Raw genomic sequence first — 18,337 nt, forward strand, 5'->3', positions numbered from 1 at the left:
TAGCACCCATAAAGGCCGGCACTGTGGCACACGAGGGGTGGGTGGCCAGCACCACGCCCGGCCGCCTTTGTCTCCCCCTGTGGCGATGTTTACACACCGCACCGGGTGCTCATTTGAGGCCGAGTCTACCTAGGGGAGGAGGCCCAGGAACCGGTCCAGAGATTATCATCACTGCCGTTGAGCCGTGAGCGGTAATCGAACTCGGTTCGCTGGGTTCGTAGTGCAGCGCTGCGTTAACCGCTGCACCACCGCTCCCATCATCATCATCACCACCTCCTCCCCCCAACTCGCTGCGTGTGAGAAAAAAACAAAAGTCAACTCTTGAAGGGGAAATGGGCGGAGATCTTTAACTCCCCCCTTCCTCCTCCTCCTCGTAGCTGCCTCCCTCCCTCCCACTCTCTCTCAGCCACACACAAAAGCTGCCACCACCACCACCTCCATCACCACCGCTGCTGCTGCTGCTTCCACCACCTCCACCATCACCACCACGGCCGTCACCCGCTTGGTGGCGAGGCCGTGCCGGCTTCAGCAAAGCTCTCTCTCTGTCCGCTGTGCTGAGAAAGACGACCGCGGGCGAGAGAGGTCGAGAGAGTGGAGAGATCGAGAGAGAGGAGGAGGAGGAGAGAGACACGCGCACACGAAACGCACACAATGTGCTGCTGTAGCTTAACGGGCAAAGTGGATCGGCCATAAAGCGTGGCGAGGTGGGGGGGGCCCCATCGGCCTAGCGACCTCTTGCCTCGCTTTGCCTCGCACCCCCCCCCCCAACTCCACTCATCGTCGTCGTCGTCCGGAGGAGTCGAGACGAGGCAATGGACGAAATGTTGCGGCACGGCCAGCCGGCACGCGTCTTCATGGACGGCGCTCTCGTGGCGTGGGTACGTTGCTGATGATGATGATGCTGATGCTTCTACTGCTGCTGATGATGCTGTTCCTGCTGCTCCTGCTTCTACTGCTGCTGCTTCTACTGCTGCTGATAATGCTTTTACTGCTGCTTCTACTGCTGCTGCTGCTGATGCTGCTTTTACTGATGCTGATGATGCTGTTCCTGCTGCTCCTGCTTCTACTGCTGCTGCTGATGATGCTGCTGCTTCTACTGCTGCTGCTGCTTCTACTGCTGCTGCTGCTGATGATGCTGCTGCTGCTGCTGCTACTGCTGCTGCTGCTTCTACTGCTGCTGATAATGCTTCTACTGCTGCTTCTACTGCTGCTACTGCTGCTGATGCTGCTTTTACTGATGCTGATGATGCTGATGCTGCTGCTCCTCGCTGCTACTCCCTGCTGCTCCCTGTTGCTGCTGCTCCCTGCTCCTGCTGCCGCTGCTGCAGCTGCTGCAGCTGCTCCCTGCTGCTGCTGCCCCCTCCTGATGCTCCTGCTGCTGCTGCTCCCTCCTGCTGCTGCCCCTGCTGCTCCTGCTGCTGCTTTGTTCCACTCTGTGCAGTTCCAACGTCCTGCGTCCATTGTGTCACCTGAGGCTGGCTCTGGGTGGCGTGGAGGGCGCGGAGCGGGGGGTGCTGAGTGTTTCAACTTTAAAGAGTCGCTTGTTGCTGAAGCTGCTTCGCTTCTTCTTGCTGCTGTTGCGGACCCACGAGGGGGTGGCCCAGAGTTGTCCTCGAATTCATATTCTGAGGTTTTTTTCGGCAAAGTCACGTAGGTAAAAATAAATAAATTAATAAAAGTTAAATAAAAATAAAATAAAAATCACGACGTTTCGGAGGCAACACAAGCTTCCGTCTTCAGGTGGAACCGTCACAGCACGATAGCTGTATCAAGTGTTGTGATAGCTGTATCAAGTGTTGTGATTGCTGTATCAAGTGATGTGATAGCTGTATCAAGTGTTGTGATAACTGTATCAAGTGATGTGATAGCTGTATCAAGTGTTGTGATAGCTGTATCAAGTGTTGTGATTGCTGTATCAAGTGTTGTGATAGCTGTATCAAGTGTTGTGATTGCTGTATCAAGTGTTGTGATTGCTGTATCAAGTGATGTGATAGCTGTATCAAGTGATGTGATAGCTGTATCAAGTGATGTGATAGCTGTATCAAGTGTTGTGATAGCTGTATCAAGTGTTGTGATTGCTGTATCAAGTGTTGTGATAGCTGTATCAAGTGTTGTGATAGCTGTATCAAGTGATGTGATAGCTGTATCAAGTGTTGTGATAGCTGTATCAAGTGTTGTGATAGCTGTATCAAGTGATGTGATAGCTGTATCAAGTGTTGTGATAGCTGTATCAAGTGTTGTGATAGCTGTATCAAGTGTTGTGATAGCTGTATCAAGTGATGTGATAGCTGTATCAAGTGTTGTGATAGCTGTATCAAGTGTTGTGATTGCTGTATCAAGTGTTGTGATAGCTGTATCAAGTGATGTGATAGCTGTATCAAGTGTTGTGATAGCTGTATCAAGTGTTGTGATTGCTGTATCAAGTGTTGTGATAGCTGTATCAAGTGATGTGATAGCTGTATCAAGTGTTGTGATAGCTGTATCAAGTGTTGTGATAGCTGTATCAAGTGATGTGATAGCTGTATCAAGTGTTGTGATAGCTGTATCAAGTGATGTGATAGCTGTATCAAGTGTTGTGATAGCTGTATCAAGTGTTGTGATCGCTGTATCAAGTGTTGTGATCGCTGTATCAAGTGATGTGATTGCTGTATCAAGTGTTGTGATTGCTGTATCAAGTGATGTGATCGCTGTATCAAGTGTTGTGATTGCTGTATCAAGTGTTGTGATCGCTGTATCAAGTGTTGTGATCGCTGTATCAAGTGATGTGATCGCTGTATCAAGTGTTGTGATTGCTGTATCAAGTGATGTGATTGCTGTATCAAGTGTTGTGATTGCTGTATCAAGTGATGTGATCGCTGTATCAAGTGTTGTGATAGCTGTATCAAGTGATGTGATAGCTGTATCAAGTGTTGTGATAGCTGTATCAAGTGTTGTGATAGCTGTATCAAGTGTTGTGATAGCTGTATCAAGTGTTGTGATAGCTGTATCAAGTGATACAGCTATCGTGCTGTGACGGTTGCACCTGAAGACGGAAGCTTGTGTTGCCTCCGAAACGTCGTGATTTTTATTTGATTTAATTTTTTATTTTATTTTTACTTTTATTAATTTAAATGTTTTACCTATGTGACTTTTCCGAAAAAAACCTAAGAATATAGCAACTAATATGTATGTCTGGACCATAGCTAGCTAGGGAACAGCTCCAAGTGCTGTGGACTGTTGCTGTGTGGACCCGCATAGAGACCCATAAACTCAATGATAATAATAATAAACACCATTGTGTGGTGATAATTGGTTTTTTACCCTTCTATCTGGCAACAAAACTGACACCTTTTTACAAGGAGTCACGTTTGCATAGACAGCAATACCTGCAGTCATAATACAAACAAAAGAACATAACTCTGATAATGTGCACTGTCCTTGAAGTTGATTGGCCCACACCCGAGACAGCTTTCCTTAGAGCCTAGTCTCACATGGTGTTGGACCAGATGACGCCAAAAGGCGCACAACTCAAAGACAATGCACCATCAGAGTATGAGAGCTCGGGGCAAGCATCTACACTATGGGAACCTCATTTGCCAGTAAAAATATGATAATTGGTTTTTTACCCTTCTATCTGGCAACAAAACTGACACCTTTTTACAAGGAGTCACGTTTGCATAGACAGCAATACCTGCAGTCATAATACAAACAAAAGAACATAACTCCACTGTGTGGTCTTAGAAAGAAAGTAATGGACAATAGGTGACGTTTCGAGCAACGGTCCTTCGGAGCACAAACATTGAGACGCCAGAGAGAGATGATAAGAAGTGGAGAATACGAGTTGGAGGCTGAACTTGTACACACCATGGATTTTGATAAGAATTACAACTTTTGTTTTACGTTTCCTGATGGGACAGTGCTTCAATTGAATACTGCACCCCAGTAAACGTTGAACGTTAGACCAACGTTGATCCCACGATTCCAACCACATGCCCAACCATCGCCTCAACGTTAGCATGTGGTTTTGGAATCGTTGGACCAGAGGCATTGATGATTTAACAATTCTATTTTTTTATTGTACAAAATTAAAAAATGTTCACGTTACAACGTACTTATTACTCCGATGTATATTTGCTTCATTCATCTGTGTCATTTATCTGTTTGGCTTTTGTCATTTCGGTGAGCCAGTGTCAACCATGACAACATGAGACTCTCTTGGTCACCTGGTTAAGCAGGTATTAGCTTGACACTTCAAAGTGTCATCTTGTCCCACTGCTCGCTTGACCAGCATGGTGCAGTACGGCCGAATCGGGGCCCCCTCCCCATTACTCTCACGGCGTGTTGAAGCCTTCATCCAGCCGTGCATTAAGTTTGCTCGTTTTTTTCGCTGCCTTGTCCACGCTTGAGAATTTGTGCACTTGTGCAATTTGAACTGATATACTTTATCTATTTTAGATATTTTTAGTGACTTGCTTTTTCTCTATTTTGTATCGTTGCAACGTTATGAGTGGATATCTGTTAACAAAGAGCTTCATAGCTCATGGGATTCCTCCTGCAGTCTAAATAAAGATTATGATTCATGCGGACCGGGGAAGCCGTTATGCAGCGGAACATTAAGTGAATGTATTGTTTTATCCGTAATAGAGGTGTTTTTGGGGTTAGATCGCGTCAATAAAAATGTGTCGTTAAACCCGACACCACCCGACACAGCCAATTGGTAATGTTTGTCACGTAAACAGAACGTGCCAATTCGTTACTAAACTTGATTTGAAGCTTTCGTGACTGCAGGAATCCATACTCTTCGGTTCTTTCGGTAAAGTCACGTGGGTAGAAGAAAAAATAATAATAGATCACGACGTTTCTGTAGTAGGCCTACTTCAGCAGTTTTCTTGCTGTAGTTTCACCTGCTGACGATTGCTTGTGTTGCAATCGAAACGTCGTGAACATTTATTTTTTTCTAAATCCGTTACTAGTTCAGCACACCGGTGTGTTGGAGAGTAAACCCACAACATTTACAATTGGAATACGACGCATCGCCGGTAATTGCAACCAGCATCATCAGGCGACGGCTAGTCCCAAACGCACCGGTGTGCTGTACTAGTAACGAATTGGCCACGTTCCGTTTACGTGACAAACCTTGACTAATTGGCTGCGTCGGGTGGTGGCGGGTTTAACGACACATTTATATATTTACGCGATCCAACCCAAAAAAAAAACCCTCGTGGATAATATTGGTGGCGAAAGCCTCGGTGTAAAGCGTTGATCGTTTTGTGTCGCAGGTAAAGACGCTGTGCACTGCAGAGGACAAAGGAGGGGACGGGGATATCGAATACAATGACCTTGCTGACGGTGCCCTTTTGCTGGACATCATGCGGAAAATGTAAGTCGCCTTCCATCATCATCATCACGTTTGTAAACAATGGTGGAGCCAGTGGGGAGGGGGTGGCACGTGCCCCTCCCAATCATCCGATCGAAATCCCTAATTTCGATCGGATCATTGGGGTTTATTAGTAATAAATCGGCATTTTGCGACCCCCACTGCCACTGTGTAGCGTATTATTACGTGCCGGGGACTCTATGAGATGATAGGACAAAAGTCTGAGTCCATAATTGGCAATAAGTAACGGCAAATCAGTTATAAGTGACTCACAGAATTGTGCGCAGTTGCGTATACAGTACACGACTTCCCTGAAGGCAAACACCTTCAGCGAGCGCGTTGCCGATCACACAACGCGGTTCGAATTCGACCCTCGGTCGATGGCTGCGCCATCGCCGCACACGCGTCGAATAAAAAGCAAGGGACAAGTCCTTACTCACTAACAACTCCTCTATAATTTTTCATTGCTGGAGGGGTTGGTCCCCCCCCCACCTGAAAATCCTGTCTCCGCCATTGCTTGTAAAGGTGCAACTTACCTCCCATTCGCATCGACTCTCACGCTCGCGGCACGCGCGTTGTGGGGTCGTGCATGTCAGATTTGATGATTTTCGAGTCGCGTATATCCCGCATGCGCACGGGGTTCAAGTAACCCCATGCCTGCCATTCGCTGCAGTGTTAAAAAAATGAATCGGCAGGCGTGGGGGTGAATTGTTCCAATATCTGACCATCGTTATCTTAATCCTCTCCAGCTCTAGTTTGTGTATTCATCAACGGTCAGATTGGTACTGCTTAAGGAAGCAACATCTGTAGTTGTCCTGATCCTTTTATACGGCCAATGACAGTGCACTGCTCCATAACCCCACTCAATTCAAATGGCTCCATGGTTCGCTGTTGTTGGTCACACAAACAAAAATTTGAACCACTCCCGTTATGTCACCTTGAGCGGTACCGACAGCTGAAATGTCTGCTCTGAGCCAGTGGACTATGAGCTCCTTCTCATGGTCACCAACCTCTCTGTGCCACTGCAATGCTTGGTAGGCTTTTGCTCCTCTATCTTGCAGACGTCTCGCATCCACTGCAAGCTCCTCCTGATTATGTCAGTAATGTCACCCCACGGGCCATGAAATTCCTGGGATCCGTGCGTGTGCCACCAACACTCGTATGGCAGAAACTTAATTGCACAGTCGATTTTGTTGAATTCGTAGCTCGCCGATCCAGATAATTACACGGACATTGTTGCTCTTGCCCAAGCAACACATTTACTAACGCTCACGTTGACCTCTGTAACTCTTCTGGAGCAGCTTGTGTAGCCAGTCAAAAACTTGCCTTGCAGTAAATACGACCTTTGACCTGCTCCTAACCACACCTGCGTTATTCACATGACTCATTGAATAACTAAAGTCCCCTTTCAGCCTTCTGAATCCTTACTTGCCACTGACATCGCAGCGAAGATGCGTGGAACCCTTTCCCAACCACTGATGTCATCTTAATGAAAGGAAAGTCCATCAGTATCCAGCCCCAGTGCCGAAAAAACGTCAAAAGCTGCGAAGTGCCAGCTAAGGTCCGAGCGAACAAACGTGCGGCGTTTGGAAACAAATGAAAGTTCCGTGATGCCACGTTGGCATTGGGTGCACAAGCACAAACAACACAAACCTTCCGTTTCGGGCAATGGGCCCGTCAATCTCTCTGCCGTGGTGAAGAGCCATTGCCAGAAACGTCACCCGTTATGTAACCGTTACTCCCATTTGTGGGGCAGTGTTATTGATGAATGTGCCGAGTTTTTGTGTCGTTCAGAGGTGGTGGTGGGGAGGGGGGGGCCTGAGGATTCGGAGAACTGAGCCAGTACCTTCTTCTTGGTTCTTTCGGTAAAGTCACGTAGAAGGGAAATAATAAAATAATAAAAAATCAAACGTAATAAGAAGAACAGGTCTGTCGGAAAGACAGCGTCTGAATGACGCTGTCTTTCCGACAGACCTGTTCTTCACCTGAGGACGGCTGCTTGCGTTGTGGCCGAAACGTCATGAGAATTATTTTATTATGTTTTATTTTTATTATTGTATTATTTCCCTTCTACGTGACTTTACCGAAAGAACCAAGAAGATGAATCCCTGCAGTCACGAAAGAAGCTTTAAATCGAAATTTGAGCCAGCAGCGCCGAGATCCTGGGTTCAATTCTGTGCAATCTTGAAATTCAAGTTTGGTGTCCACTTCAATTGGTTGTTTCACTGAAATTGCCTCAATTCCAGCTGTAAGAATCTATAAATATCATATTCTTAGGTTTTTTTCGGTAAAGTCACGTAAGGTAAAAAATAAAAATTAATAAAAGTAAAATAAAAATAAAATAAAAATCACGACGTTTCGGAAGCAACACAAGCCTCCGTCTTCAGGTGGAACGGTCACAGTTGCTTCCGAAACGTCGTGATTTTTATTTTATTTGTATTTAACTTTTATTAATTTAAATTTTTTACCTACGTGACTTTACCGAAAAAACCTAAGAATATGGATCCTTGCAGTCACGAAAGCTTCAAATCTAGAAATATAAATATCAGTTTGCACCAGCATGTGATGAACATTCTCTGTGTAGCGAGGCGTGTGGGAAAGTGTCCCGTGTGTGTGTGTGTGGATTAAAACAAGGTCACTTCGTCGCAGTTCTGTGATATCCACTTCCACGGGCCGTTCTCTAACACACGTGACGATGCACCGCCCTGCCGAAATTTCTGAATGGACATTTTATTTGCACGGCATGACGCACCAGTAACAGAGTCCCAACTGTATCCCAGTTGATTTCTGCCAATTCTGCTTTCAATTCAACGAGGTTTGGTTAGCCAGACAGAGTGTGTGTGTTGTACGTAGCGACGTTCAAATCTACACAATGTCCACTTCGTGCCCATTGAGTCTTGGTGTCCCCCCCGTTCTCTCCATCCCTTATGCATTGCGCCAGCCTGCGCTGTAGGGAAATGTACACGTGATACAAGTCCGAGGGATGCTTATGGGACATGTTTTTGACTCTCTCGTTCTGTGCTATAATTTCGGCACCACAGATTTATAAACTAGAAGGAATAGATAAACTATGAGACAAAAACTGACACCTTTATACAAGGCATCATGTTTGCAATAACCACAACACAAACAGTCAAAATGCAAACAAAAAGAAACAAATCTGATAATGATCTGGTCCAACAGCAATGGAGACGAGGCTCTAAGAAAAGCTGTCTCGGGTGTGGACCAATCAACTTCAAGCACAGTGCATATCATTATCAGAGTTGTTTCTTTTTGTTTGCATTTTGACTGCTTGTGTTGTGGTTAGTGCAAACATGATGCCTTGTATAAAGGTGTCAGTTTTTGTACCAGTTGAAAGGGTAAAAACCTATTACTATATTGGAATAGATATAGTTAACGTGCTTGTGCCAGCTGTGCTTATATTCGTAGTGTGCTTATATCAGAAGTTGCCCTGCACCTTGCTGCCACCAGTGTGTGACGTCAGCATGCGTTAACGTATATCAGAGCTGTCTTTAGAAACAGCATCCGCTATTATTTTATTTAAAACGTTTTAACGTTTTACCTTTTTTTATTGATTTGTATAACATTTTTAGTTACCATCCCTTTTTCATTAAACACGTCAGCCGGGGAGATGGAGCAATTACATCGGTTCCATTTCAGGTGCTAGGTGGATTGATACATCGCAAGATCTTGAGAAGTGGCAGCGGTGGCAGCTTGCGGAGACATTCGTCCAGCAGTGGATTGCACATGACAGATTATGAGCCTTTCGTGTTTAAGCCCTTGTTTTTACACGGTGGATTTTTTTTGCACAATTTGCTTTGCTGTCCCCCCGGGAACCCACCTCTCTCCCCCCCTTGTAAAACGAGGCATTACCTCTCCCTAAAGAGCATTCCTGGATAAGAGACAAAGATCCCCCGTATAGCCTGCAACAGACGTTTGTGGCATATGTTGTTTGCAAGTAGCAACTAATGAAGGCCGGCATGCCACAACAACATGGCTGATGAGAAGATGGCCAGCACCACGCCCCGACTGCTTTTGTCCCCCCCCCACAGTGCTTACACTACCTACTCTGTTAGGGCTGAGTCGACCTAGGGGAGACCCAGGACCAATTCAATTGTTCACCACTGGCTATGGTCGTGGGAGCAGGGTTTTTGAACTCGGGTCGCCAGGTTCGTAGCACAGTGCGCTAACCACTGTGCCACCGCTCCCATTCGCACGTGTGCACACGCCTGCCGCAACACCTACATCCCACACGCCTGCCCCCACCTTTCGGCGTGATCGGTGGGCAACACAATGAGTAGGAGTGGTAGCTTAAAAGGGGCCTTTAGGTTTATGGGTTGCAAATGGCCTTTATGGCTCTCGGAAGGCTTTACGTTTCAAACTTGGAACCTAGGGTGTTACAGCCTGTACTATTATTCTGTTATAATGGGGGCGGGGGGATTTCTCATCATGTACAGATTCGATCATCATAATAAGGCTGCGTGCAGAATGTCGGCAAATGGTTACGTCATCTTCACATGCAAGGAAGTATGCTGGAATGGCTGTTGTGTTTTGATGCTTTGGGGTAACGGTTGGCACATCGGACTTGCAATTCGGAGGGCACCAGTTCAATTCCCATCTTCCGGCTCCCCCGGCCTGCAGTATTAAAAGCGGACACTACAATCACTCGGCAGGTTGCCTGTGGGGGAATAAAGTGTGGGTACCCCCACCTCTTCCAAGGCTATCCCTTTATTTTATTTCTTTTACTAGCTTTACTACCCGGCTTCGCCCGAGACTTGGATTCTTGTCCTGGATTAACACCAGAGGTCGCAAACGGGTTTTGATTCCTTACCCGTACCCGGCCGCACCAGGGTCGCAAATGGGTACCCGTACCCGGCCGGGTACGGGTACCCGTTCCCTACCCGTACCCTACCCGAAATGAGTGACAAACGGTTACTCACCAGTGACTCGCGGCCTACCCTACCCGGCCGCACCGGGTAGGGTACGGGTATCGGGTACCCGGTTGCGACCTCTGGTTAACACACGGCCTACGCGGAGGGTGGGGGAGGGGGATGCGTGACGTCAGCAGGCACACTGCGTGACGCTGCCGCATGCGGGTGACATCACAGATATGACGTCACGGTCACTTGCCGTGCAAAATATACCCATTATTGCGCTCCCCTCCCCCAAAATACACAAGTCTATTTTTATACTTTTTGCATTGTGTACATTCTGAAGCTACCCACATGCCACATTTCAAGTTTGTTGCATGTCGGGAAGTATGATAAACATTTCGAACAGACACACATATTCACAAATTTCCCTTTTTTATATATATATTTAAGACGTCTGGTCAGCATGGAAGAATCTACAAAATGCAATCCAGCTGGGCTCTCTCAGAGCCCCCCTTTAGCAGAGGAGGCCCTTCTGCCAGCAAAGGCATGAGCAAGCAATTTCATAGCTGCACCTTTACCTTTAATTGTGTGTGTTTAGTATTTGTATCTCTTTTTTCCTGTCTGCACACACCTTTCTGTTCCGACGACTTTGTTTCTCATCGTTTTGATAACAACGGCAAGCGTTACATGTGGCGCGTGTCGTGTGCGTGTACTCGTTCCCTAACAGCACTTGCCCCAACAGTCTGTTAAGGCTACATGGGGGAATCTTTGTCTTTGTGCTCCCGATTTCCAGCGAACCCAGGAAGATAGAGAGCAAGAGGCAACGCGTCGCAGGTGGCGGGCACAGCTGGAGCAAGAGGCTCGTGATTCTATCCTCCGTGCTGGAACACATCTGTGCGTGTTACCAGGTGAGTGCTGCCCCCTTACCTTGATCACCACCACCCCCTCCTCCCTCCTCCTCCCCGTCCACTCCAAGCCAGGCAAGAGTACCCTTAGCAGCAGCCACAGATGCTCCCACGAGAAGAATACATTACAAGGTTGTGCCTGTTGTCATGGGGACGACGTCATCATCGTCGTCGTCGGTAAGTTACCGTAGATAAATTAAGCGTCATATTTTCCGCACATTTTTTTTTGGGTGTGTGTGTGTGTACGTGTAATATCATCATCGACATTGTAAGCCATGGTCGTTCCACTGCTGGATGGGAGCTTCCCCAAGCCGGCACCACCTCTCGCAATCCTGCGATGTAACGATGCATGCAGCCCCTGCACCACGCGAAGTGGTTTTCGTTCCATCTCCCCAGGTGGACGTCCACTCCGGATGCGTTCCATTCCTTGGCCGTCCCACTCCATTGTAATTATCAGTGACGTCACCCAAACTATTAACGTACTTATGTACACCATTGGAACCTCATTTGGCAGTAAAAAATATTATAATTGTTTTTTTACCCTTCTATCTGGCAACAAAACTGACACCTTTTTTACAAGGAGTCATGTTTGCATAGACCACAATACCTGCAGCCATAATGCAAACAAAAAACATAACTCTGATGATATATGCACTGTCCTTGAAGTTGATTGGTCCACACCCGAGACAGCTTTCCTTAGAGCCTAGTCTCACATGGGTTGGACCAGATGACGCCAAAAGGCGCACAACTCAAAGACAATGCACCATACTTATGTACGTTTAACTTCTTTCGCGCCGTACGTAGCCAACCGTGCTGATCGGAGGTTGCGCTAAAAGTTAAGTGGGATTGGGCACGATGCGTCGCTAGGAGGAGGGATGATGAACGATGGTCAGGGGTGACGCTGTTATTTACACGTTTGAACAAATCATTTGGTGACGACGCCGCTGCTGTGTTAGCAGTGAGTACTCAAGCACAATTCACGAATAAAAAAAAAAAACCCGCCACACATTGGACAACACAGCTGTCAACCCATTCGGTTAACCCGTATTCTTGTACAGGGATATAGAGTTTTCAGGTCCATACGGCGTACAGCCGTTTCATATACGGGCAAACATGTTTTGGCCTATTTGTCTGTTTCTCCCTTGTGATGGGACTTTTCAGGATGAACGTTGAGATTTATAGGGGCACGGGGTGACCAATAAGGTCTGAATTGGTCTGTTTTAAGGTAGGGCACTGATAAGGGGTTGACAGATATGCATCTTTAACACGGCGCACTTAAAGGAAATCTAACAGGCGATATTTTTCGCCAATGGCACTTCTTCACATGTATAATTATTCACATTTAATATGGTGCATCGTGTATGCAGGGTGATCCGATCATAGAAACCCCACTAACCAAATCAGGAGTAATAATCGAGAAAGTTCTGCACGTCTCCCTCCCACACACATGGCAGTGGCGGGGGCAGTAACCTACAGAACCCCCCCCCCCCCAGATGGTATTTGGCCTACTCTTCCACAACCGGCGACCTAGAGAGCCGCCCCCTCTAGGGGAAGGGCATGTGGCCCACTTTTCAACACTGCCTGTGCTGAATTTGCACAAATCAATACGGTGGTGGTGGTGGTAGTGGGGGAGGAGAGAACGGTGCTCGTGATGAGATGTTTTTCAGCAGAGCCGGGTCAATCCATGCGCATTCCCGGAACGGCCCGAATTTCAATGAACTAATTCCGCAGCTGTGCCGTCCGTTAAAATACCTCCGCGTATCTGGGCCGGCGGTGGCGGCGGGGGGGTGCCGTAATTTTGGAGGAGCCGGCTGCCATCGTTCTTGAGCCACCTGTCAAAGCACAGAGTACCCCTAATCCCCGTGGCCACCAGCCGCTACCCCCCCTCCGCTCCATCGCTCCCCCCCCCCCCCTAACCAGCTCCATCTCTGCTCCGCGCCCATAAATAGAACGCTCTGGGGGTTGGGGGGGGGGGGTCCTCTTGGCTCCCACCGAATTCTAGATTTGAAGCTTTCGTGACTGCAAGGATTCATATTCTTAGGTTTTTTCGGTAAAGTCACGTAGGTAAAAAATTAGAATTAATAAAAGTAAAATAAAACATAAAAAAATAAAAATTCTTTATTAATTTAAATTATTTACCTAAAAATTTGTAATTAATAAAGTAAAAAAATTATTTTATTTTATTTTACTTTTATTAATTTTTATTTTTTACCTACGTGACTTTACCGAAAAAACCTAAGAATATGAATATCCCACCAAATTGTTTGAGCCGCACGCACGCACGCACCGGTGTTGATTGTGGCTGCGAGTGGCGAGCCTCGGCGAGTGCCGGGAGTAAAGTTCGATGGAGTGTCGCGTGCGTGTGTGTGCGCCCTCGTTTGTCGCCAAGGCAATGCTGATAGCTCTCTGGCTTTAACCACTGCCGCCGCCAGAGTTGCTCAAGCGAGGTTTTCAGTTTCTTCCAACAGGGTTATGACTGGGGTACTGTACTTTATTCGGTCTGTTTGTGTGCGCGTCTATGTGCTCGCGGTTGTGTAGCGGTGAGCGCCGCGATTGTGGCGACCCAGGTTCGATTCCCGCTCACGCTGACCTGGTCCTGGGCCTCCCCTAGGTCGACTCGGCCTCAAATGAGTACTTGGTGCGATGTGGAAACATCGTCGCTGGGGAGACAAAGGTGGCCGGGCGTGGTGCTGGCCACCCACCCACCCCCTCGTGTGTCGTGCCGGCCTTCATAGTTGCTGGTCGATAACAGCACTTGCCCCGACAGTCTGTGAAGACTATATGGGGGATCTTTGTATTTGTCATTACGACTGGGATCAAAACCTGACACGGTGACCCACAATGATCCACAGTGGCCAACATTAGGCCACTGCGACCCACATTAGCTCACTCTGACACAGCAATTCAACATTAGGCCAATGACCAACATTAGGGCACAGTGACGCACAGGCCACATTAGGCCACAGTTAGACCACAGTTAGACCACACATTAGACTCATCCTCAAATGAGTTCGCGGTGCAGTGTCTAAACATCGCCACTGGGGAGACAAAGGCGGCTAGGCGTGGTGTTGGCCACCCACCCCCTCGTGTGCCGTGCCAGCCTTCGTAAGTGCTACTCGATAACATCACTTGCCCCAACAGTCAGTTAAGGCTATACGGGGGGTCTTTGTCTTTGTGCTCGCTAACAGCACTTGTTCAAACAGCCTGAAAAGGCTATGCAGTACTGAGGATCCTCCGTATGTGTTTATGGTGTAGGAGGGCTATTTCACAGAAGGGCCTCCTCGAGGGAGTTCTAGAGAGCCCCTCTAGAGCACATTTGTCATCTCCTACTATCCTGGCTCAACATTTTTAGTCGTGGTTGGTAGTATCCACGCTTTACCCAACCGCACGTGATCTTCTGATTAACTGTGGGGTCCACCCATCGGCGGTGCCCACACGGACAGAGGTGATCAGTGGGGTGTTTGGGGGGGAATAATTTAATAAAAACTGTCATCGTTATTTCAGCTGCCATTCTGGGAAATCGAATCGAACGGGCGACCGCTGCGGTTTTAAGTCCAGTGGGCCAACCACTGCACCACAGCGGGATCCTGTATCCGCACCACCGTATTGAACAACGCCACTGTGGCGAGATGTTAACTACCTCGCCTGGTATACAGGAGGTCGTGGGTTCGATCCCGACTCTGACGCCTGCTGCTGTATATTTGAAGTTTGCATGTTCTCTGCGTGGTCGCGTGGATTTTTCTCCGGGTCCTCCGGTTTTCCCCTCCACGTTTAGAAACGTGCGTTTAGAGTATTTTGCTGCTTTCAACATGCACGTGATAAGCCACGTTTTTGAGCTATCATTTGTGGCCAGGCCGCTTCTGAAAAATAGCTACGTAGCTCTGTGGGCCTTACCTGGTAAAATAAAAATAGTTTAGTTCGGTTTAACAGGGCAATGCGTGCGTGTTGCACACAGCGATGAATTTGGGCAATTTTGTCATGCATCGCACTCACCTGCCATGCGTGAACATATATGTGTGGTAAAAGCCCCAGTCCCACCTGATGACGGAGACTTGTGTTGCCTCCGAAACGTCGTGAATTTTATTTTTATTTTTGTTTTGTTTTATTTTACTTTCATTACTTTTAATGTTTTACCTACGTGACTTTACCGAAAAAACCTGAGAATATGAATCATTGCAGTCACGAAAGCTTCAAATCTAGAATTAAAAGCCCCAGTGTTGCTTAGGGTATTTTTTTTAGCGATTTTGTGATGCTCGCGATCAGCGTCCCATGCTGGAATTCTGTCACCACAGACTTGGCCATATATGAACCAGACGGAGGAAGCCCGTTGAGGTTTAGTGCCACTTGGGCATCTTCTCACATCCCCCTTCCCCCACCACCCTCCACCACCCTCCCCCCCCAGTGAGTGCTCCTCCAAAGACAAAGACCCCCGTATAGCCTGAGCAGACTGTAGGGGCAAGTGCTGTTAGCGAACACCTATGAAGGCCGACACGGCGCACGAAGGGGTGGGTAGCCAACATCGCGCCCGGCCGCCTTTGTCTCCCCAGTGGTGACGTTTACACACTGCACGAGGTATTCGTTTGAGGCCGGGTCGACCTAGGGGAGGCCCAGGACCGGTTCAGATAATCGTCACTGGTGTTGGCCGTGAGCTGGAATCAAACTCGGGTTGCCAGGTTCATAGCGCGACCTCGCTAACCGCTACACCACCGCTCCCACACACCCCCACACAACCCTCTCAAATGGAACACACACACACACACCTATGCGTTGTGTGATTTTTATTTTAACCGAGTGCCCGACATGTGCCATGCTGTTGTAAACAGTAGAGCGGATAAGCAGTGTACCGCTGCTGCTAAGCCAATTCTTCTGGTCAAAGGTCATCTGTGTTTTGTTGTTGTAGTAATGTCGACCTTGTTCACGTGAACTATAACATCGTAAACTTTCAAATGACTCCCCCTCTATCGAAATTGCTTGCAGTGGTTTAGGAGGAGAGCGGTCTCTAGGAGGACGTTGAAAACGAATTTCTATAGAACTTATTTTTGCGTTTAGTTTGTTGTCCTTCCCCCCCGCCCCGCACATCCCCATGAGCACGATTGGCTACGTACGGTGCGAAAAGAAGTTCAACACACACACACACATACACTGAGTATATTAGCCAATTATAACCAATCACTCTGCACGTTAACAAGCGCTTTTGGATCGGCGGAGTAGCGGTTACCGCGCTGCGCTACGAAACAGGGCTGTCCAAATTCGAAATTCCATTCCCTGCCGTGGCTAACATCGGTCGGTGATTATCAACGTGGCCTTAAACGAGAGCCTTGGTGCGGTGCGTGCGTACGATGAACTTCTTTCGCACCGTACGTAGCCAGCCGCGCTAATGGGAGGTGTACCACCGGCGCTGGGGATGCAAAGTTGGCTCTGCACGCGTACTGCTTGCTTCGACCCCCTCGTGCGCCATGCCGGCCTTCGTAGGTGTTGCTAACAACAGCACATGTCCCCAGCAGTCTCTGTGTGTAAGCTCCCCCACAGCCAGAAGGCCCACAGCTGTTTCCTTTGCCTCCCAAATGAATTGTCGGCACTTGCTAATTGTAATTTACACACTTTCGAATGGCTCGCCACCGTTAAAAGGTAAAACGTTTTCCACGGCAATCCGTTAGCGATTCAAAGCACGGGCGTCGAAATGTGACTTAGTTTTATTGTTTTGCGCTCCTTAGGCTGCGATGTACCTTGTTAATGTATGGGAGTGGCCCTTCTTCTGCCTCTGCAGGGATGCATTCCTCGCTTCACATTACAATAGTGCTGGCACGCATAACCGCCCACTTACGGGCCACGCCACTCGGCAGCGATGTTCGCTGCTTGTCGAACACCCGCGGCGGACCAAGCCATCGCACGGCCACGCTACGCTAAGCATCAGTGGGGGGTTGAGGGGGGGCACGGGGAGACACGAGCGAAACTAACCCTGCGTTAGCCGTGCAACGTTGGGGCCGACGTTTTGTGTTTGTTGGGGAACGAAAAAGCTTAGGGCACCCCAAGCAGCTCAAGTGGCACGGATTCATGTGATTCATATGGGTTAGATCACGTAAATGTAAATGTGTCGTTAAGCCCGCCATTACCCGACATAGCCAATTAGTAAGGTTTGTCACGTAAATAAAACGTGTGAATTACTAGTACAGCACACCGGTGTGGTGAAGAGTAAGCCTACAGTATTTACAATTCGAGTATGATGTCTCGCTGGTAATTACAACCACCCTCATCAGGTGACGCCCAGAGTCGTGGAGAATTCGTCCTGCATCAATTAATTTCGAATGAACAAGCAAAGCTAATTTACATAATACAACCAATGAATATATCTTAACAATATCTTGTCTGTACATCTCTTCACCCATCTTATTCCAAATTTGTCTCTTTATCAACATCTCATTTCACGACATCGTTCTCCTCTCTCATAATCAACGTTTTTGGGTTTAGATCGCGTTATTTATAAATGTGTCGTAACCCTCCACCACCCGACACGGCCAATCAGTAAAACAAAAAGTGTCACGTTGACAAAAGACAAATAGTTCACTGCTTTAGCCCACCGGTGTGTTGAAGCGTGAAACCACATTTACAATTTGAGTACGACGTTTCGCTGGTAATTTCATCCAGCATCATCGGGCAATTCGCCAGAATGGTGAGGCTCTGCTGTGTGTCCCGTTCTTATATAAAGAGGTTACGACCCATTTATAAATAACGCGATCTAAACCCAAAAACGTTGTTTATGAATAATATTGGTCGCGAAAGCCTACGTGTTCTCCTCTCTCTATATTTTCTAATACCACGACATCTCGATCTGTTGTCCAGATGATTCTCCGTTGATCTCTTCACATTACATCTGTCGCCGCTCACCTACACCTCTTCCGTCATCTCGCAAGGAGATTGATCAATCACGAGGGTGGCAGGGAGCAAAGGTAACGTCTGCCAGGCCCCCAAATTCACGAGCGCTGCCACTGATCCCTATTCTACAATTATGGGCAATAACATTTCATTCACGTAGTTTTTCCAAGATTAAACCGATTCCAACAATGCCCACAAGTGTAATAAAGCCCTGGGCATTTGGTGAATGGCACATATCAGCTGTATGGTAACGTGAGCATGGTCGTAATGGGTCTGTAACCCGTCTCCTCTCCCAGCTTGTGGAGTTGTTCACTAACATCGACGTGATG

At 47.7% G+C, this 18,337-nt stretch overlaps 1 protein-coding gene across 1 annotated transcript in view; it reads left to right on the forward strand.

Moving 5' to 3' along the window:
* Positions 1-412: 412 nt before the first annotated feature.
* The window catches only part of LOC144949094 (uncharacterized), a 63,087-nt gene continuing 45,162 nt past the window's right edge, over positions 413-18,337 (forward strand). The window contains exons 1-3 of the mRNA XM_078878934.1: positions 413-878; positions 5,259-5,359; positions 11,024-11,138. Of these exons, the coding sequence (XP_078735060.1) occupies positions 813-878; positions 5,259-5,359; positions 11,024-11,138 (282 nt within the window). The 5' untranslated portion in view covers positions 413-812. The remainder of the gene's footprint in view (positions 879-5,258; positions 5,360-11,023; positions 11,139-18,337) is intronic.

The sequence above is a fragment of the Lampetra fluviatilis genome, chromosome 52, assembly GCF_964198595.1.
Source record: "Lampetra fluviatilis chromosome 52, kcLamFluv1.1, whole genome shotgun sequence".
NCBI lineage: Eukaryota > Metazoa > Chordata > Hyperoartia > Petromyzontiformes > Petromyzontidae > Lampetra > Lampetra fluviatilis.